This window comes from Zonotrichia albicollis, chromosome 3 (assembly GCF_047830755.1).
Source record: "Zonotrichia albicollis isolate bZonAlb1 chromosome 3, bZonAlb1.hap1, whole genome shotgun sequence".
NCBI classification, from domain to species: domain Eukaryota; kingdom Metazoa; phylum Chordata; class Aves; order Passeriformes; family Passerellidae; genus Zonotrichia; species Zonotrichia albicollis.
Window position 1 is genome coordinate 16,605,270 of NC_133821.1, and position 22,422 is coordinate 16,627,691.

General features: G+C 39.4%; 1 protein-coding gene across 7 annotated transcripts in view; it reads right to left on the reverse strand.

Annotated features, from left to right (window-relative positions):
• The window catches only part of MACROD2 (mono-ADP ribosylhydrolase 2), an 849,382-nt gene that overhangs the window by 344,391 nt on the left and 482,569 nt on the right, over positions 1-22,422 (reverse strand). For all 7 annotated transcript variants that reach the window (XM_074536851.1, XM_014268149.3, XM_074536850.1 and 4 more), the window contains one exon: positions 6,139-6,260. In XM_074536851.1, the coding sequence (XP_074392952.1) occupies positions 6,139-6,260 (122 nt within the window). The remainder of the gene's footprint in view (positions 1-6,138; positions 6,261-22,422) is intronic.

Consider the following 22,422-nt stretch of genomic DNA (forward strand, 5'->3'; position numbering starts at 1 on the left):
GAGTTGAAAACACACTTGGTTTGAAACAGCTACTGAAAATTTCAGTCTATGAGTTATAATTGAAGATTCAGGCATCACAAAGGCTAAACATGTCTCTACTCAAATGAAGCTCAATTAAACTGTACAGCTTAGCACAAGTACAGCTTCCTTTTAGAAGTGGATACAAATATCAAGAATATTGATGCATACCTTTTTTAAAAATCCCTAATTACAGGTGGAAACAAATATATTAGACAAGGAAAAAAAAATTGTTTGTTTCTTAAGTGCTATAAACAGGTAAGTGGCACGTACCTTTCCTGATGTATTTTCATATGCTGCTCTGAATAATTATTAAGTTGTGCTTCAGTACAAACAAGTTATATTAGTATTTGTATTAACTTTGCCAATCACAGACAAAATATAATTACATGACCTTGGTTAAAAAAACACCTAAAAAAGGATAAGAGCTGAAATTCCCTGTAGATTAACTTAATTATAAAGGAAAGAAATATTTCTCTAAGGTAGCCTCAAATAATACTCTTAATTTCAAAGCCCCTGCAAATGCACAGCTAGTATTATGCATTGTGCACAGTGACTGAAGACCCCAGGAATGGAGGCAAAACACAGATTTCAAAAAGCACCTCCTGATCCTATTTAACATACTTTTGTGAAAAAGCTCCCCAAAAAATGCAGCATAAGCTGTGTGCACAGGAGGGACACACTTAATTCAGAGCCCAGAGACGCAACCTACTCTCCCAGGAATATCCCATCATTACAGGTCACTGGCCATCCCACCACCCAGCCATGGCTTTTCCACTCGACCTGGTGATGAGCAAATCAGCCCTTGAACGGGCCCCTCTCACTGCTGAGCTATTTCTAGATGCCCTTTTGCCTTTTCATGTACTTCAGACAGGAGCAGCAGTGTGGCTGTTCTGAGAAGTCCAGCTAAGAGGTTTTCCCTGGAGCAGAACAACTTTCTGCATTCACAGCACACAAAGAGACACATCTTTTTGGTGTGTTGTTTTTTTAATGCCACATCAAACTAAAATAGTAAGGCTCAAGAACAACATAAACTCATCCCTACCTGACTGTGGGAGAACAACAAGAAAAAAAATCTGTATTTAGCATATAACGTTGTTAATGCATTTGTTGGTGATAAGCAGAGCTCCTTCTGGAACTCAAAAAGCCACATTCTTAGAGGATTTCCTGCTGCCCCCTCTGGTCCCCTGTAATTCTCCCTCGAGGTGGAGGTCAGAGGGTGCAGGCTAAAGAAATGCTTCTTGTTAAAGCTTCACAATTCACCCCCTGCCACCATGAAGAGTTCCTGCAGACTGCAATTCCAAGCACAGGCCTGAACAACAGCAGAGTTGTAGTCCCAAACAGAACTCCATTTCCTTAACCACTGTGGAGGAAGCCTGCTCTGCCTTCTGAGTGAGGGACCAGCACCAGCTTCCCCTCTCTGCAAACACACTACAGCTCTTTTGGCTTGGATCCCACCCACAGCAACACACACCATCTTTTTTTTAATTCTCTGTGCAGTTAATGAAGTCCCTGTCTAACTGCAATCTGACTGACAGCAATTAACTGAAATTTTTTCAAAACCACAAGTGAAGTCTGAATAAAATAGGTGGCAGGGAAGTGTTTGATGTTCAGAAAGCTTCCAGGGTATCAGATGGCTTCAAAGAAGTGCATGCAAAGAAAAGCAGGATGAGAGGTCCCACGAAAAGCTTAAAGAGCACACAGAGTAAATAATTTCAAAGACTGTGTAAACAGGGGACCAATTTAAAATCTGAAAACAGTGATTACAACTGCCCAAGTCTGCCTGATAACCTTACACTTAATTGGGCTGTAAGACTCTCTTATTTAGAAAACTAGTACAGAAAGACAGGGGAGGAAAAGCACCTATTAGACTGTTTTTTACTAAATCTTCTTTCATTAAAGATTTGGTGCCTGTGATGTATTTCCAGTGTTTCAGGCAGCAGAGATTTAATTGATGCACAATAGCAATCCTTAGTACAGTGCAAAACAGAACAGTATCAAATACAGATTTTTTTACTATTAAGAGATTATTCTGAACATTTAATAAAATTAGTTTGCTCAAACACCAGCTATTTACTCTCTTTGAATTGTCTTAAATATTTTTTCTCCCATTCAGCTGTACCAACTTAAGTGGAGATAAACAGAAACCTGTCTCAAGTATCCTCTTTCACCAGACAGAGGATTATCTAAATAAGACTCATCCAAGACAAAAGGTTCACCCTGACCACACAAATAGTCAGACAGCAGCACAAGTGTCCTAGAGGGAGCACAGCTACACAAACAAGTGCTGAGGAAAAAGCAGCACGTGGATTTGGAAATGCAAGATAACAAGGACACACACAAACACAAAATTCAGTAACCTAGAAGGCAGATGGAGTGGATGACCTGAGAGAGGCTGACTCCGTACAAAATAGCTGATATGGCATGGGAAACCTCATATCGAATATAAAATGTTTCAGGAAACAGGATCAGGAGACAAATGCAAATGTCAGTGGCTGTGTGACTTCTATGAGCAATCCTGAGGATGATCAAATTTGTTTCCTGAGGCTTTTCTTCCTGCCTTAATGTCCGCGCAGATCCTCACCCACAGCTGGGCTGCTGCTGGATTATGAACCTTGGCAATCGCTCTGATGGGCATTTCATTACATTCCCTCATCTCATTTTCAGTTGTACCCATCTTTCCCTTTTTTTTTTTTAAGATACGAAGATGATAATATGTTCAGATGAGATATCCGTGCTCCCTTAGGAGTTAGCCAGAGTTGCTCTCATCCATGCCTGGACTCCTTGGACGTGAAAGTAACCTGGATTATTATCAGCTCCACCATGTAATTGTCCTGTTGTCACATACACAATGATATTGCTCTCTCCTCCCCTCCACAAAGCTGCATCTCAGAATTTACACAGGATTTCAAGGCAAGTGCTTTCCTTCCTCAATGTGTAAAACAACTACATACACATTTGTGTAACAGAATTTGGGTCTGTTTCGAATCCTATCCAGTTCTCCCCAGTCCACTTTGAACTGCAATACAATCCCCATGGCATCCATCATTTCTCCAGAGGCAGATCAACAATATCCAATAGTGAAACAAGTAACTGCTTTAAGCACATCTAACTTGAGACTTATTATTCAAGACCATTTCCTCATTGTGCTGGTTTTCTGACACACTTTGTCTATTTGTGAACTGTTTTTTTTTTTCCCCACCACATGTTACTCCATCATTTCCTGTGCCGAGTTCCACTGTAGCTGCCAGCTACATTTCTGACCCCTCCTCCATTGCAACAAAGGCAGAAACTCCCTTCTGGTACTGGAGTGGATCCTGATGAGGTTGTATTCAGTCTCTCATCAATTGTTATCATATATCTCTGTCCTTTTCCAGTGCTTGCAACACTGCCTATTGTAGTATCATTTGTAAATGTAATTAATGAGGTGTTTATGTACTCTTCAAAAATCATTAAGTTGTTAAATTAAACCGCATTTAGTGGTACACCCTGAGTCACCCTGCATGCTTTGGTCCAGCTCAGTGTGCTGCCATTCATCATCACCCTCTATTCATAATGCCTCCAGCAATTCTAACTCCTTTAACACAATTCATGTTCAAAATACGTTCAATTGTGGTGGGGCTTTTTCCTCTTCATGCAATAATTTCTAGATTTGTCCTTTCTGTTTTTGAAGGTAATGGATTTGTGCTGTTACAATCTAATGTCTTCCTGCTTCCTTCTCAATTATTATAATTACTAGTGCACTGATGCTCTCTGATTTAGTTTTCTTTTAGCATACTGCAACTTGCTATCATCAATACCTATTTATTTATGTGTCATTAACATGGCTTTTCCTCCTTTTACTCATTATCTACGTTAAAAATACTTCTATTTCTCTTTCACATACTTATTTCATCTTCTTGTTAAAGAGGCATTCAAAATAGGCCATCCATCAGCACAGCTGATTTTCTCTTCCTAGTTTTACACAGGTAAACTTTCCCCCCCCCAGTTTTTGTCTGTCTTCTTCAAACTGCAAATATTTCTGTTGCCATAACCCAACTGACACTCAAATGCTGTCTGAGTCACTCTGTCAGTTCTCTGCAAGCCTCAGAAATCTATGGATATTTTAAATCACTTTCTTTTCCTTCCCTCTACACCTACAGTACTGGATCTTGTGAAACCCACTCACACTTGGCATTCCTTTCCTTCAGACTCCCAGTAAACTCCTGCTCCCTAATTGAATGAATTATACATCTTACTTCTCTCCAGGCTTGGTTTGGTCATTAGGACAGACACTCAAGCAGCCTTCACTTCCCAAGGCATCACTGAAATCACTGGCCTTAGGGCTTTTCAGAGCAGTCCACGATCTGTCATGTGGCCTTTAAAATCCATATTGCTTGCTAAGCTTCCAAATGCTGCCATGAATGAATGGCTCTTGGCTCCTGTTCAGTTTGTGCAGCTGTGTTCTGCAAGTCTGGGTGCTGAGCATCTTTTATCTCAAACAGGTGCACAGGCAACAACTCTTAACCAGCAAGGAAATAACCTGTGTATGATTTCTCCTGTGGTTATCTTTCCTCATTAAAATATCAGGCTAGTTTTCATGAAATATCAGGCTAGTTTCCATGAGTACAATCCCTTTTTATTATTCCATGTTAAACACCATGCTACTACCTAGAATATCCTAAAAGTTACACTCTCCACAGATACAAGCATTACCTGCATTGACCAATGCCCACTAAAGTTTTTCCTTTCTTATTTCAATACACTTTTTTACACCTTTCAATAATTATTATTCTATTTTCATTTTCCCACATCGTATTAGGAACTTTATTCAAACTAACCTGAATGCCCTAAAAGCTTGTGAATGCCCAGAGCAGGCAGAAACAAGGATGGGTGCAGGAACAACTGCACAAAGCTCTTACTGGCTCCAGTGAGAATTGCATGAACATCCTTTGGTCTTTAAACAACACCAGAGGGGTTCAAAACATGCCCACCAACCCAAGGCTGCTTTCAGCTCTAATTTTTATGCCTACAATTAAAAAAAACCAACCAAACAAAAAACCCTCAAACCCACCAAAGAAAACGGACCCCACAATGGTTTGCATAATGGCAAAAAGCGGGATTGCTGGGAACCATTTTGAGAAGCAGAGAGAGGATGTCATGAGCACAAAAAGTGTTGAAGAGCAGAGCTCTCACCAAAAAGAAATAAATTATACTCATCAGGTCTCACTCTGAAGGGCACATCTGACTTCAGTTCAAAGCCCTACAAACTGTCCTGCCCCACTCATCAAAAGGCTTGATTTTCAATTTGTGGTATTTCAGTGTTAATAACTTCCTCTTACTGAATATTATATCTTCATATAACACTATTGGTTTAGCTCACATTTTTTAAGATTGTATGTTTGCATTCTAAGTTGCCAAACATGTGCTATCATCTAACCAGCCAAAATGACCCCAAAGGTGTGAAGTCAGGCTCAGAAGGCAAATTCCTTCTCAAACCTACAAGGAACTAACCTATGCATATGTGAAGACTTACGCTGCAACCGTGTCAGCTACAGAATTAAAGCTCAGGAGCTGGAGAGAGAAAAGCTCCTTTCCTCTGTGGCCTTTGAAAATTTGCCACTTTGAGGTAAAACACTGTATATTTCAAGTTCAATGATACAATTCAATAAAATATCACATAAATAGACTATTTTATGATGGATTTTGGTGAGAGGGTGATAAAATCAGTAACAATTGACCAATATCCTTATTTTTAGGAAGAACTATTAACAGGTAGAATAAGAAACACATTAATCACTTCTCAGCTATTTAGGAGGCTATATTGCATGCAGTTATCCTCCTGACCAGTGAGCTTCTTAGTGTTTTTTAAAATAAATAATACAGTATAAGTATGAGCCATGGGATCAGCTTCCTCCCTTCTTCAGTGAGGCAGCTGCCCAGGCACACTGTCCCTAACTCCTAAAAGAAGCTTAGCCCTTTCATCTAGCAAGAGTTTTGGCCAAATAATGTCTAATTTTTGGGGTTCTCATAGCATGAAGAGCAAGAAATGTATCTGGAAGCTTACAATCATAATTTTTCTACATTAAGGAAAGTAAGATCCAAACTGGAAAGAACAATGTGCTGTCCCACAATACTTACGATTGATCTGATGTTGTATTCTTTCGCCAGTTTCAGAGAGGACTTATAGCAACTTGCTAAGTTTTCTTTATGATCGTCAGTGAGATGGCCTCTTGCAATGGGCCCGACAGTATGGATCACATCTGCAGTGAATAAAAAAAAGAAGATAAAGAAACATTAAAGGTGCTACCGTGTCGCACATCAATTCGATCTGGTATTATAGCTACACACAAAGGTAGAAATAACAATGTAAACAAATGTATTTAACCATAAAACACATCATAATCTGCATGTCCTATAATTAAACATGAATCAGCAAAGGTTAAATATTGAAGGATTTGGACTAAAGGAGAACATGAGAAAGATACAGTGAATTTTTGTTACATGTCTATTGCAATGCATGCACTGGAGGGATGAAATGTTTGCACAAATCCTCTAAATCTTAGGGCCTCTACAGCTGTAAATACTGTAGAACTTTGAATCAGTTGTTCTCACTCCTCAAAACCCACTCACTGGGAAAGTTCACCATACAGAGCCTCAGCACTGTTGGTGATACACAGGTCGTCCTTGCTTTTCCTCAGTAACCATTTGAAAAGAAGAAAAGTTGAGACTTAGGAATGTGTTGGTTATTCAAAAAACATGCTTTCCTCTCACATCAGACCAGATGGAGATGCCATGCAGTAAAACAAAATATTCCCTTTGAAGAAATTTATAACGAGCCAAAAGAGAATGCGCAGTCATATCTTAGGTACGATGCCTTTGGACTCATCAAAATCTGATGCTGCAATCAATCAAAGTCTCTAAAGTGCTGAAAGAAAAATGAATTTAGGAGCCTGGAGTAAAAAAACATTGAAAAGATACCTACAAATTAAAAGGTACCATGATTTTTTTTTATCTCCTCCTTCCTAGTCCCCCAAATACTATGCAGCACATTTACTTTTTACACATCATTCTTCCACAGTATATGTGAGCATAATAAAATGAGCTACGGTGGCAGATGTATATTTTTTTTCCTTTCTTTATAATTTCCCACAATGTATAGCAGAAATAAAGAGTGGCACTATTTTTTTTTTTTCAATGTTGCACTTACAGGGATTAGGCCAACACTTACAACTGCAGTACTGCTGGTCCCCTTTTAGGTTGTGTTTCTGTCCCATGTGGGTCAGGTTTCCAACCAACATCTGCTGTTGCTGCACTCCAGAATATTTTAATTTACTCACAAATCCTACTGAATTAACACCATTATTCTTTGTCCAAGCTGGTTTTGATGATTTCCATCCAACAAATGCCAAAGCATAAGAGAAAATGGACAAAATAACATTAAAATGCACACTTTTTTTTTAAATTCAGACATCATCTGTCTGCTCTCTGCTATTTAAAAGGTGGCTTTTAGGCTGAGCTATAATGTTCTGAAAAATTCAAAATATTTTCTATACATTAGCCACAAAGTGTTGATAAATCAGGAAATAAAATCACATCTGATTCCCAGTGCCCAGAAACACTGAGGAATCCACTTTGATGGAAAATGAAACCTGTAACAGCTAAACTTTCCAACTGCTACAGCAAACCTCCCTTCTGTGAAGTAAATAAAAGGTTGAGAACTCTCCTTTCCATTTTGATCACAGTAATTTTTTCCAGTTGTGGGAATAAGATGGACAGGTTGGATAATTTCTGCAGAATGTCACAGCTGCCAGACAGTGACTGACTCCAGAGAACCCTCTCTACACTGAACCTTTAATTATTTTGAAGATTTTATCCACTGACAAGGGGGATGACAGCAGGACACTAAAACAACCAATGAGTTCAGAAAAGAGTTATACTCCTACATGTTTTCTAGCTACTATCATAAACTAAGAGCTCTTAAGAAAGGACTTGAAAAAAGAATAGAGCTAGTTTAAAATTTCCTTCTGTGTGCAGAGATAAGGTTATGTGAATACTTCCATTACCAAAAACTCTAATTTCTGTTCATGACTACAGCAGTTTCCTGAAGGTTGGAACTTTCCAAGGAATATTTCTATTTGGAAGTTCTGGCAACTTCAGAGAAAGGGAAAAAAAAAAAACCCAAAACTTCTTGACTTTTCTCCCTTGTTTTTTATTTTAGAACAGGTGAACTTGGATTACGAGGCCAGAGACATGATTTAACACTAGACTTGGCAGCGTGGGTCACTGGATGTACTCAATGACCTTAGAGGTCTTTTCCAACCTAAATGATTCTGTGATTCTACAGGGAAAGGAAAATACTCATCAATCTCAAGGCAGTCAAGTTCCCTCTACATTCACAGACACCAAGATCAGAATTATCATGATGAATTTAGAATTCACAATACCCAGCAGCCAACAAGCAAACCAAGAAACAACTATAAAACCAACTTTAAAAGAATGCACAAAGGATAGAGAAGAAAAGAATGATAAAAATTTCCCTCTTTCAGCTAAGGCTGAGTTTATTGCATTTCAATGTATAGCTCCTTGAAAGCTGAAGATAATAGCTTAAATTATTCATTTATTAATTAAAGGCAAGGAGGAGTTTTGGGGAACAGACCAAGTACCAAATTCTTGCCAGGGTCCTCCTGTATAAAACTATCACAGTATAATTTCTAGATGTATTTCACTCACCCAACCTTCAGCTCCATTCCTTCCGTCTTTCATAATTAAACACTAGTTTAATAATGCTAGTTTTGCTCAATAAATGCAAAATATTTTTGTCATCTTTTTTTCAGAAGTTCCAAATTTAGCATTTTTATAGCAACTCATCAGCAATCCTGTATTGCTGTACCAGACACTTCACATAAATAAGTAACCTTTAACACAGTTATTAGCTTTTATGTTTCAATTTTTCCAAGTCCATCATAGGTGGTTCTTTAGACAGGACCCAAAAGATGGTTATGAATTAAATAGGCCCTGACCAACCCAATCTAATGGAAGGCATCCTATGGCAAGGCCTTTGGAACTAGATGTTGTCCGAGGTCACTTCCAACCCAAAGCATTCTGTGATTCTATGAACTGGTTTATAAAATATCACAACAACTGTAACTGTTTACAGCATATTACTGGCAAAGAAATGCTTTTCTTAGGCACATTATTGTACTGAAACACATGATAAAGATTGTATTAGCAGAGCAGCACTACTAATATGCCAGCGCTTTATGGTCAGCAGACAAGCAGGGAAGTAATAATTATATTGTTGCACATTTTTGTCAATAAAATCAGTGTATACGTACATTTCCTAAACTACATAGGAAACTACAAAAACTACAACTACAGTAAGCTCAACTACATTGAGCTTATTCTGCTCAAGCTATTCCAAAAAACTTTAGGTTTGCAGGTGGGCAAAACCCTTTGAGATTAAAGGGTTACAAACCAGTAAACAAAACAGCTCTTCCCCCTCCTTCAGCCCACACAGCTGCTACCTGAGAATCAGACTTCACAGGCTCAAGCAGAACCATTTATTTTTAATACATCAGAAAGACTGTCAGACTTTAGGCTTGTCTGTCACAATAGTTTCCTTTCTGCTCACATGTGATCCCTTGCCGAAAGCAGCAGGATGAAGGAGTGTGGGCCATGGGGGAGGTCTACAGATGTTTGTCCACAAGAAAATTCAGGGCAGAACTGAATTCTGCTGCCCTGCTGTTCTAGCTGGCACCTTCCACACCCAGCCAGAACAAGGACCCACCCTGGGGATGGGCTTTCTGAAGGAAAACACAACAGTAAAGGATTGCCACAGGACAGATAAACAGGAATGAGTTTCACCAGAGAAGGCAAAACAACTGCAGCAGCAAGGCAGGTGGGAGCACCAGCTGTGGGGATGGGCATCACCATGGTCTGAAGGTACATTGTGGACACAATGGCATGACACAGAAAAGATCACCTAAAGATTTTTAAATTGGAGAAAATGTGGAGAAACTCAAAAAATATTTAGTTTGGCTGGAAAAGCTGGCTCCTGTTTGCTCTTGTAGCGTCTGGACCCTTTAGGGTCCAAGCGCTTCTCAGTGAGGTCAAACATCAGTAAGGGATGCAAACATTTCCCAAAAAAAACCCATGTTTTTTTTATCTTCAAAAGAAGGTAAACAGGTCAAAAAGGGAATGGTCAGCACACAGAGAATGCCACACTAACCATTTGTACTATTTTAACTTTTGTGTCAAAAGAAGCTGCCAGCACTGCTGTGGAGTTGCTGATTTACTGTGGTCAGTCTTCCAGCCAAGCACACTGATAGGAAACTTCATTAAAAAGAAAGCTGCAATCCATGGGTCCATAAATCACTGTGTGTACACAGAACAGAGATGTTTGCTTACATTTTTAATAGTTCATTGAGGTGGAGAGCCCCCAAGGAAGGTGTATCCTTATCTGGGATTCAGGCCACAACAATGCAGCAAACTGCTTTTAATGCTAATGAAGCTGTTGGTTTAAAGCAGTGTTTATAAGGAGATATTTCAGAAATCAAACCACAACTGCTGTAGAGTACAAACTTTATGCATAAGAAGGCCAATGAGGCTTGTTTTCTTAGGTTTTTTTTCTTAACGTCAATCCATACACCTTAACTTGCTGCTTTCTCACACAAGTTTTTAACTGTACTGCTATGAAAAAAGGGCAGAGCAGTGTGGGCAAGGATGAAACACAATTTCCAGTTGAAAAGGGTGAAAAGAAGTGACTGTTCTCCAAAAACCAACCTGGAGGACTGACCTAAATTACTCACAATGTAATTTACTCTTCCCTTGTTCTTTGAAAACGTGACACTGGATGGCAAAAATATTAGCACAGTGAGTTTTTCCAAGCAACTAAAAAAGTACAAGTAAGTTTCTCTCATTCCTTCCCTTACAGATGTGAGTGTGGTGCATTCACACTGCTAATGAACCACAGACATAATCAATTACATATTTCTCTCATTCATCCCATTTTTACACATTCATAGCCATAATCAGCCCATCCACCCAACTGCATAACAAAGCTGGACCCTGTCAATCACAGAGGGAGCCAGATGAATTTCAAAAAGGGAAGGTACTGCACTGCATGCACCATTGAATTACAAAAAAACAACTTGCAAAAATTCAGAGCATTGAGGGCTCCCTTGTAAATATTATCAGCCAATTCACACAATAAGCACCCATCATACTGGTGCTGAAAAGGGACCTGAGCTGAGGTTCAGCTGGTGGCAAATGGAATTACCTCCAGATACTCATAGCTACTGGCTATCCCTATTCTTCAGAAATGTGAGCAGCCTACTGCTTTGGGATACAAATTGCTCAGCCTTTCATTTTCTATTTCTAGCTACATGCAGATAAAAAGTGCATTTTCAGCATGCAAAAAACAACTGTTAATTTTAAGTTCAGCTGAAATGAATCCCACAGGACTGCAGTCTAATTCTGTGTCTCCAAAAGCAGATTAGCAGAGCTGAATATTATAAATGTAAGACATCTTTTATAAATCACTGCGTGCTGTGTGTGACTACATACCATACAACTCCTAAGTTCAAAAGCATTTCTCTGCTTTGTATAGGTATACATTGTGTTTATGACCAGTAAAAGAATCAGTTTCAGGTTTGTAGGCTTGGGGCAGTAAGCACTGTTCAATCTGAACTTTGTACCTTTTATAACTGCCTTCTGTGATTAATTAGCTGATTTGGATGAACACAAAAAAATGTTTCATTAGCTGCTGCAAAAGCTACAATATCTAGAAGTCATTTGTGTAAAATATTTAAGCCATTTTTCACTTAAACAGCATTGTCTGCCAAGGAAAGGTAAAGAATATATTTACTGTAAATTATTAACCAGCATCCCTCATTGTGGGTTAGATGTATATCCCAACTACAAGACAGCACAGACAGTCAGAAAACAATATTCCCAAAGGGAGAGGAGAGGGATTTGCTGAGTCTGAGAGCCCCTGTGGGGAGCTGCATAAGTTTGCACTCAATAGCCTGCATTTAGCAGAGAGAGACCGCCCAGCACCCGTGGGAAGCTGGGAAACACAGGGAGCTTGTTTACAATGCTTACACCACTGCCTCCACAGCCAGCCAGAGAATTAAGTCACACAAGTCAAAGCCCAAGCCTCTTTGGCACTCATGCCTGTCATAAAATACAAGGCCCAAGTATGTCTGTGTAATCCCAGAGCAGTTCCCCTCCCATCAATGAACTCCCAGCATCGCTCTGCCATCAGGGCCTCGCCATTAACAGTGGAAACAAAAGTAGGCTCTGTTCAGGCAGGAGGAGCAAGTGGTGCAATTAAGAGACACTGTGCTGTATCCCAAAGTAATAGGTTTTACAAAGCAATTTAGTGCCACGATGACAGATGTCAAAGCAGCGGCCAGACAGACGGCCCCACAACTCCCATGGAAATAATTGCCCACATGGAAAGCTAAAAGGCAACAGCTCTCCTTCGGATATTCATAGTGTGATAGGAATGAACATGAAATGAACATGACAGGACTGAACATGAAGTTATGACATTCACGACTTGTTACTCCTGGTCTCTTTTTAAATCTCGACTAGAAGAATTTGCAGCAGAAATGCTCAAATGCTATCCTGTTCCCTACAATCCTACCCAAATAAAGACCTTAATATACCTAGGAAAAACAGAAGAGATGGAATTGTGCTGCCCCAAGCAGATTCTGTGCCCCACACACTAGAGGAAAGGTCACACTGCTGCAGCAGCAGAGGAGCTCAGACAAACGCCCTCCTCATGGAGTGGCTCATGAAAACATGTCCCAAGTGACCCCCTTGACCCAAGCACTGCTTTCCACCTTTCACTGACTATTATTCCTCACAAGTGGACAGGGCTACAGACAAAAATGCCCTAATCTATCTTTTTATGTTTTCTACAAATAGCAAAGCATGAGCCACTAAGACTCTCTATTTTTATTATTTTGAATAGCAAAAGATGTTAGCGAGTGACTTTGGGTTTAAATCATTTGATAAGGCTTTTCAACACTCAAAAATAAACTTGGTTGCCCTAAACTGAAAGTATTTGTTCTTTAGAAACTAAGACAGAGTTTCAGTCTATCTTTCCACAAAAATTTTACACCAAAATCCACCACCTGGTGAAGGATATAACACCAGCCATGTAAATTCAAGGGATATTTAATCTCACTAGATTCTTGGTTCAGTAGAGAATCTCACAAATATTACCCATAAAAACATGCAACACAAATCAAGTCATAAAAATGCAAATGGGGATTAAGTTAACTTCAGTTCTAGTTTTGGAGTTAGATTAATTACACAGGCACAGAAATCAGAAGTGAGCTAATTACATTCTCAGCTTCTCAAAGCATGGACCTCTTGTCACACTTTGTCTGTTCTCAGTGTCCAGTCCGGTTCTGTTGAAGTGAATTTAGTTACCTCTGCTGGGGTATTGCACAATTAAAGCATAAATACACCCTTTAGGACATGGGGAAAATAAAAGAGCAAAACAACCAAAACAAAATAAAACAAAAGTCCCAAACCAAAACAGAAATAAACCAAAAAAACCCCATCATCCACAAAAGAAATCCACACAATACCTCACTCAGCCTCATTACGAAACATAGTACCAGATTAATTTCATCCAGAAAATATTAATACTCAGAACTAAATTTCTTATGCTCTCCTCTGAGTGCTGAACAGTGCTACAGAATGCTCTGATAATTTAACAACAAGCCCAAATCTCTTCATTTCCTATTTTAAGGACTTTTTTCTGTGCAAATTCTGTTTTGATAACTTCCAGGATTTCCTATTAAAATGATCTTTATTATTTGATCAAGGTCATTGTAGAGGTGTTGGAACAAAGGAAGACATCCCAAGAAACACAGAAAGCAATCCAACACATTATGTTCACCATGCCATGGGACATTTTAAATACAAGCAGATCCCCAGACACTGTGCCAATACTTCCACGCTTTCTTTCCCTTATGAAACTATTGAATCACTCAAATTATATGTCCTTCATGTAGAAATTAAGAATATTAGCATAAAAACTTACAAAACATTGATCTTCGCTTAAAAGGAATGGTGATTACAGCAGGAATTTTCTAGAAGACCAAACTAAACAACCCTTAATCACAAATTAGCAGCAGAATAACCTCAGGTGAAATGAGGGGAAACTGCCAGCACTGCTTTTGTCTGTCTACTGAAGGGATACAATTTTTTTAATCAGATCAGGTAAAAAGATTTTTATAAAGATTGAAAGAATAGTTTCCCTAAGAGGAAGTTTTATTGTCTTCTTCAAGAGGCAAACTATGACTCAGAGTTTCAAAGACAAAATTATATTCATAGCTTCAGTTGTGCGTCTGTTCCTTAAGGGAAGTACATTACAGAAAGTTCCCACATTTGTTTTATTTATTTACTATTACTATATGTTTTTTTGGGAATAAACAAACTTCTTTCACCTCAGAAATCAGAGCACATCTATTTTGTTTGACATTTGTCTAATCTATATACCCCTCACAGCAGAAATTAGATTCTTTGCTAAGGATTTTGCATGTCTACTTTAACAGAAAAAATATTATAAAATTACAGGTTCTCCATGTATCTTCTAAAGAAACCAGTGGCAGTTAAATCAGCCTAATTAACTTTCAAGTTTGAATAATGGAAACCATGCAAGGAAAGTTCAGCATTTCCCTTGTCACAAACAATGCAATGCAGATAGGAGGGGCTTGTGCAGCCTCTTGGTACCACTTATCACCTCCCAAATCCAGGTGGATGCAGATGGAGCAGAAGGTAAGAAACTAAAAGACTGGAACCACTAAATATTTTTTAAAATACAATAAACCCCAGGTTAAAAAGAGCTGAGGGTTCATTTGAATTGTGCTACAGGACTCCATTCTATACCACAATAAACACAGTGATTTATAGCTCCAAACTGGAAAACTGCTTCTAAACTCAGGAGCAATCTTAGAGAAATTGGTGAGACTACTGCTTAAAGGTAACAAGGATCCAAAGACCAGCACAGGAAATGAGAGCACACCTTCAGGATGAAGGAATGCACACTTACCATCTCATCATTTAAACAGCATGACTGAAAAATCTCACTCTTGCTACCTTTTTACTTGCGCAAGAAAACCATAGTCTCTGCTTTATCTGACCTTAAGTATTTATCTTCTGTACTTTTAGCAAGCTGCATTCAACAGATCTTTGTCTGAAGTCAGTTCCTTAAGATGCGGCTGCCCTACTCTATCTATGAGCCTACCACAAAACAAGAAGAGGAAAAAAATTAAATTTACTAGTGAAACTTTTCTACCAAACTCAGTCAGACACAGTCAATGGAAACAGGGATATGATGCAGCACCCAAAAGCAAGCTCAACTCATTTTTAAAAGCTGACTAGATTTCCAGTTGGCAGTACCACTTTAATTGCCAACTTTAATTTAAGTGTGATAAGTGAAATAACTGGACAGCTCTTTGAGTCTCAGGATGAGACTTCTTGCCTAGAAGAGGAATCTCCCTTTCTATCATCAATTGTATTTTAATTCTAGGTGGTTGAAACCACAGTAAAGGACCCTCCTGATATTAACATAATCCAGACACCAAGTTCTGAGAATTCTGTACATGCCAAGATAAATTCCTTTAACTGTTCTCCCCCATCTCTTCCCCAGAGATGCTCTCTAGTTTGAAAGGTATTTCAGTTTCATCAGCTGGCAATGAGACAAATATTAGCACTTGGAACCCAGCACTCTGCAATCCATCCTACAAGAAAACCCAGCAGATGATGGAGGCAGGGCACAGGCAAGCCTGGTCCTAGAGCAGGAGGGAAATACAAAGACATGTGTCTGCACAGGCTAGAGACAGATCATCTATGCTATAGATACAGAAAACAGAAACAAATAACAGATTTAAAGAACTTCAGTGCTTCAGCCCTGCTACCTGCATGCTCTGTAATAAACAGCTATTATTTCTCTGAATACTTCAAATGAAAAGAGAAAAGAGGCTAATTTATGTTGTTAATAAATTCAACTACTGCTTTAGCACAACTAAGTAAATGTAAGTCTTGAATCAAGACTGAGAGGAGCCATTTTACTTGGGAGAGCAGGGGTACACTGGAGATAGAATTGTCCCAACACCACTTTGTGACACACACACTCAGCCACCAGAGTCTTTGCTCAGTGCAAACACCCCACAACTTGTTACATCTTGCTTGTTCTCAGGAGTCCTTAAATTTGAGCCCAAGTTTACAGTTTTCCCTTCAGTTCCTATCTCACTCCATATTTCTGGCAGGATGTGACTCACGGCAGGTGAGAGGACAAAGAAACTGATGAGGCTGTGCCTGGCCATGGTACTCTGCCCTTAATGCTTTTATCAGTTTTCATTCAGAACTGAGCTTTCACAGACACCACAAGCATCACACTGAAATCATCTCATCTCTCCAGCCTTGCAGCTCAGAGAGGTACCAAAAGGAGAGAATAGAAAACGACAAGAAAACACCACTCCATCTTTTACTCCATTTACTCTCTGGATTGTGCTCATAATACAACATCTACCTGAGCAATATTTCTTATTAAGGCATATACAGCTTGTCCTGGACTGTGAGCAGCTCAGCCAGGCTAGCTGCCAGCTGGGGTACAGAGCCTGCCTGCTTACAGCTCACATCAGCTCCCCAACACCACAGGTGAGCACCACCGAGGCGGAAAGGAGATAAAAGTCTCCAGCAAACGTGTTCAGAATCACTGGCAGACAAAAAAAGCTAAGCACAAACATGAAATACATCCAATGAGGGTATTTAGCAAAAAAATTGTGGTATGGTATTTTACACAATATGTAATGCTTCTGTTGTTCCAAGTGAAAAACAAGCTTTGACAAACATCTTGAAAGTGTTTTGCATCAGTTTAAGTTGTAAACATTTGAATTTTCAGCAAGAGCAAACATACCAAAATAAGAAACAGAGAAACTATTTTTTTTTCCCCAAGATAAAAATGTATTGCAAAGTGAAGTGTTAGCAACTTGCTGAGGCTTATTGCACTGCTAATGTTCTCCATGTCAATGTCACTGGGAAGAGCCCTTGGAGAAACACTGGTGTCACCTCTTGTTCAGCTCAGTTGAGAAAAATGTACTTAAACAACCTGCTGGAAAGTCATGTAATGAGCTAAAAGAGCTGCTGAAGGACACGCCTGAGCTTCTACTCTCTGTAAAGGAAACACAGATGTAAATAAAACCGACTTATGTGCTCAGTAATATTGTAGCATGCCATTAGCCTGTCCAGGCATTTCACAATAATCACCAGTGGAGAATTTCTAACTCAGGTCACTCAAAAGGAATACTGGGGTTTTGGAACTAGGAACGAGAAAGACTGGGGCTAGAAATGGCAGCAATGCCTTTGAAAAAAACCTAATGGGGAGATGGCAAAACTTGAGAGGGTGACAAGTGTCAGAACCACATGCCATTCCCAAACCCAAGACTGTCCCTTGCTGAAGGGAACTGCTTCATTTCTGGGAAACCATACTGAGGAAAATATTTGTAAATTTTATTGCACTTGTCACTGAGGCAAAATGGTTATTTTGCCACCTGCAGTATCCACAAATTCAATGCATTGTTTCTCCAGGAAAAGAAGAAATGTCTGCAAAATCACAATGCCACTTGAACACCAGCCTGAGGATTAGAGGGACTTTTTAGAAGCCCATGTGCAAAGTTGTGTTTTACAGCACTATTTCCCCCTGTGTGGGTTGTCAGAAAGACAAACTGGTATTTTCACAGTGAAAGCAATTGCTTCAAGAATAATGTCAGCTCTTATTGTTCACAAAGCACTAGAAATCTGAGCACGTGAAGCAGCAAACCATTTGGCTGACCTTACCAGCTGAGCAACATACAGTCAAGCAAGCTAAAACATGTTGGGCAAGACAGCTGAAAGGAAAATCAAACACAGACATGTACTTTCATATATTCCTGTGATACCACTGCAGTGGTTTTTTTCTTGCAAAAAAGCCAGATGTTTGATGCTAATCATGGCAAACAACCCGACCTTATGCAGGTGAGTGTTTTCAGTGTGGATCCTGGGCCAGAAAGCAACACTCCAAAACAGGTAAATCCAATTGCTTCAACAGTGCCATTTACCCAGACAAGTGCTAAAGCCCACCTGGGCTGCTGCATGACTTGGAAAATCACTTTGAAGGACTGGCTGTTGGTGGCTGTTGTTTGAGAAATCTCTAAATAGTACCAGATGGAAGAGGCCAAGGATGAGGACTCTTGGATGATGATTTCGCTACACTTTGAAGCTTAAGAAAAAGGCAAAGTTTCAACATAAGCACAAAGGCATCTTTTCATTCTTAAAAACGCTCAGAAGGGAGCTTTTGCTCCATGTTAGTGCTGATAGTGTTCATGATTCATGTGTGTTCCTCTCTAGTTATATTCAGCCATCTTCAAGATTTTCTAAACTGATACCTGATACTCTTGGCTCTAGGGACAAAAAGCCAATAACAACCAAAACCACAAAAACAAACAAATGAACAAAAATCCCACAAAACCAATCCTGATTCCCAACTTCCCACAGAACAAAACTCTAATATAACCAGGTTTTGTTGGGAACTTCACCTCATTAGAGTCCTCATCATTTAAGAAATGTTCAGCAATAACAAAGGACCCTGTCATCAAGCTTTTGATAGATGTTTCATAGCCAACACATTATGGTCAGGATTTATGGGACCGCTTTAGAAAAGTAAAAAAAATAGGACTGACTATCATTTAGCAGAGAAATTATAAATGCAAATTCAGAGGAAGACAGTATCCTTTTCTTCATGGAGACAATTTCTGAAGTAGTTTCTGGAAAGGAGGACCATATAATAAACTCCTAATTTCTCTAGTAACATTAGGATAGGAAGGAAAATTACAATAGGCCAGGTACCATGTCAGCCTTGATATACTGCTAGACTTCTTTATGAGCACATTACAATTCAGAGAGCTAATAATAAAAAGTGATGCTGAGATGATGAATTGATGCTATGCAATTAGACCTATTAGAATTCACAAGAGTCGACAGGCAATAATCAAACCACTTTCATGCTGCCCATTGCAATTATCTTTGCACTTAAGAATCAACAAAGCACATAATGACTTGCTCTCAATTAAGGAATTCATGAGAAATGGAATTTTAATTAGTGTGTAGAAAATTTGGGCCATTTATTACTTTACAGGACAACAGATAGTAAAAAATAGTTGAGTAGTTCTTAGTGTTCAGCAAGGGTTCAGGTCCAAGAAGAACACACAGATGCTTCCAAAAAGGAGTCCCTAATAACATCCCCTGAAATCGGATTGCCAAGATAAATGCACATTCATTTCTGCTAAATTCTGGAGAAAGAAAAAAAAAAAACAAAAAAAACAAAAAACCAATCCACAAACAAAACTGTTGGAACTTATGACTAAAATGGAAACCATTGCTGACATTCTCAGTTACTGGCTGATGAAAAAGTTGGGTACAGTTACATTTATTTGTGGTACAAGCCACAGATACCAGAAGATATAATTCTATATTCTCATCACACAATGAGTAGGACAAGACAATGAAAATGCACCATCACTTAAAAAAATTGGAGTCCGAATAGTAACTTGAATGTAGATTTAAGTTTTTTTCAATAGTGCTTGAATAGGAAGACTATTTAGATTCAAATAAAATTATCCTCATATTTTGCTGATCTTAGTACAAACAATTGACCAATAATTTAAACAAAAGCATCAGTTGAATTCTGGAAGTGTATCATCTCTTTGATAATATGAAACAGAGGTTGATGGGGAAGTCAAAAGATTATGCTGAACTCCAATGTTACGAAATGCACATTTTAAGGAATCTGCTCTTCAAGTGTGAATGTTGGCAGTGAAGAGATAGGTATAATACTGTGTGCTCACATAACATTAGTGTATCAGGAAGATATTAAATAACATATCAATTTGCCAAAAACATATTTCCAGCACATGGGCCAGCATAATCCCAAGCATAAGTATAGGGCGGATGGAGAATGGAATGAGAACAATCCTGAAGAGAAGGAATTGGGGGTAAATTGGGTGTGGGAGAAACTCAGCATGACCCAGCAATGTCCACTGGCAGCCCAGAGACCACCTGTGCAGCATCGAAAGCACAAGAAGACAGGTGAGGGAGGAGATTCTGCCCCTCTGCTCCACTCTGGTGAGACATAAGAAGCTGGATAATAAGTGGACAAGTTGAGGTGAGTGCAGAGGAGGACCATGAAGATGCTCAGAGGGGTGGAGCACTTCCTCTTTGAAAACAGACTGAGAGGCATTGTTCAGCCTGGGGAGGAGAAGGTTCCAGTGAAAGCAATTGTTTAGAGAGACCTTAGAGCCTCTTACAGAGCCTAAAGTGGGCAACAAGACAGCACAGACTGATGGGACAAGAGGGAATGGCTACAAGCTGAAGGGACAGGTTTAGATTAGAAATTAGAAAAGCTTCTTCCCTGTGAGGGTGGTGAGGCACTGGCAAAGGCTGCCCAAAAAAGAAGTGGATACCCCATCCCTGGATATATTCCCCCAAGTTAGGTGGGGCTTTGATGACCTGGTTGAGGGGAAGGTATCCCTGCCCAAGGAAGGAAGGTTGGAACTAGATGGGCTTTAAGGTCCCTTCCAACCCTTAATTTTTTTATTCCACTCAGTCTTCTTTAAAAATAGTACTAAAGGTCCATAACAGTTAAAAAACCCAGTAAAATATGGGCCATTTGGAATATGAAATAATAAAAACTTAGTTTAATGCATGATTATTACCTGAAATAGTGTACCTAATGATTTGAGTCTCATAAATTTCCTATTTTGCTACATATAAACAGCTCTATATTTAGCACTCAAAATCTGTCAGACTGGCATTCTATTCCCATTGTCAAAGAAACCATTTCAACATTTCTCTTTCTTGATTCCAGGGGGGAACCCTGTCTTTACAACGTCCCCATTAAAAAAACATTCACAACAACCTGAATGGCTTCTTGTAAGTGATAATACTTCAAAAGCAGGGGAAAAAACAACCCTTTCACACAGGGATTCATTCTTAAATTCCCCTGCGTGCTGTGCTTAGCGAGGGCTCTGGGAAACAGCAGGCAAAGCAGCAGGCACTGCTGCCCCAGGGCCATCCCTCCCACAAAGGGAACATTTGCACACTGCTGCAGAGCCACCATCCTCGCCCCAGCAGCATTTGCAGGGAAAGGGATCTTGTGGATACATCTTTCTGTCTTCAGCATGTGGAATTGCCCCTGGGGAGCCGGGAGAGCTGCTTGCAGGTTAAAGCAGCTCAGCGTGCTGCTGTCACTTCAGATCCAGCACCAACTCGGGGATGCCTCCCTTCCCACCTTCTGCTTTTGTGTCAAGTGCAGCACATTGAAATTAGCACATCCCAGCCACAGCTTCAACCATGGCACCAAAACTGCCCTCTCCTCCTGCACAGCACGTTCTGGAGATAAGTGAAATGGCACAACCTGTTTGCTTTGCTGCAGTTGTTAAATGCGTATAGGTTCTGCAGAAATGATGCCTACCCTGGTCTAGGCACTGCAGCAAAGACACTTTTGGGAAGGATTTGAGAGCACTGAATGTCCTTGGAGGCCCAGGGGGAATAGTTCAGACATAGCAGGCATTTGGATCAGAAGGCAAGTAACAGTTATGCTTTAAAAACTTTACACAATTAATTCAAAATATGCTTACAAGGTAAAGAACAAAGTCGCTCCAGAATGGGCTCCTAGATTAACATCAAAATCTGTTCAACAGTCATAAAACACACCGTGCTGCTGAGGATTGTTATGAGTGAACCTGAACTAAGTGATTCTCTGTGCCACAGAATTTACAAGATCATGGCTCAGTACCTCATTAAAATTAGGGTTCTGTTAATTAAAGCCTTCTTTCAAGTGATAGATGGTTACTGTGGATGTAAGCTGCACATACTGTTGAGACTTCATTTTAAGAATAGATAGCACACATGAAACATATAGCCCTGGGTAGAAATAAAGTTGCTTTCTATGGAAGCAAAGATTTCTTGTACTGCAACACAGACAGAGACAGGTAGAAGGTCCTTTAAAATTCATTAAAGTCTTGTTGGCACCCACCTTAATTTCAAAGTCTTAGAACCGTATCCATTTCACTAGTCCAGTCTTGCTAAAGGTCACAGAAAACTTTTCCAAAAAAAGATTCAATATCTTTAAGAGTGACTTTGCTTGCACCCCACCCAAATCCTTTCATCTGAGATTTTAAACCCCACATATTGCATTAAAAGGCACAATTATTAAAAAAAAAAAAAAAAAAAAACAACAACAAGCACGCACACAAAAAAAAAAAAAAAAATAAAAACAACCCACAAAAAAACCCCAATGGACAGAAGTGTGTTCAATATAGCTAGGGAGACAGAGCACAATTTATTTAATCCTCGAAACTT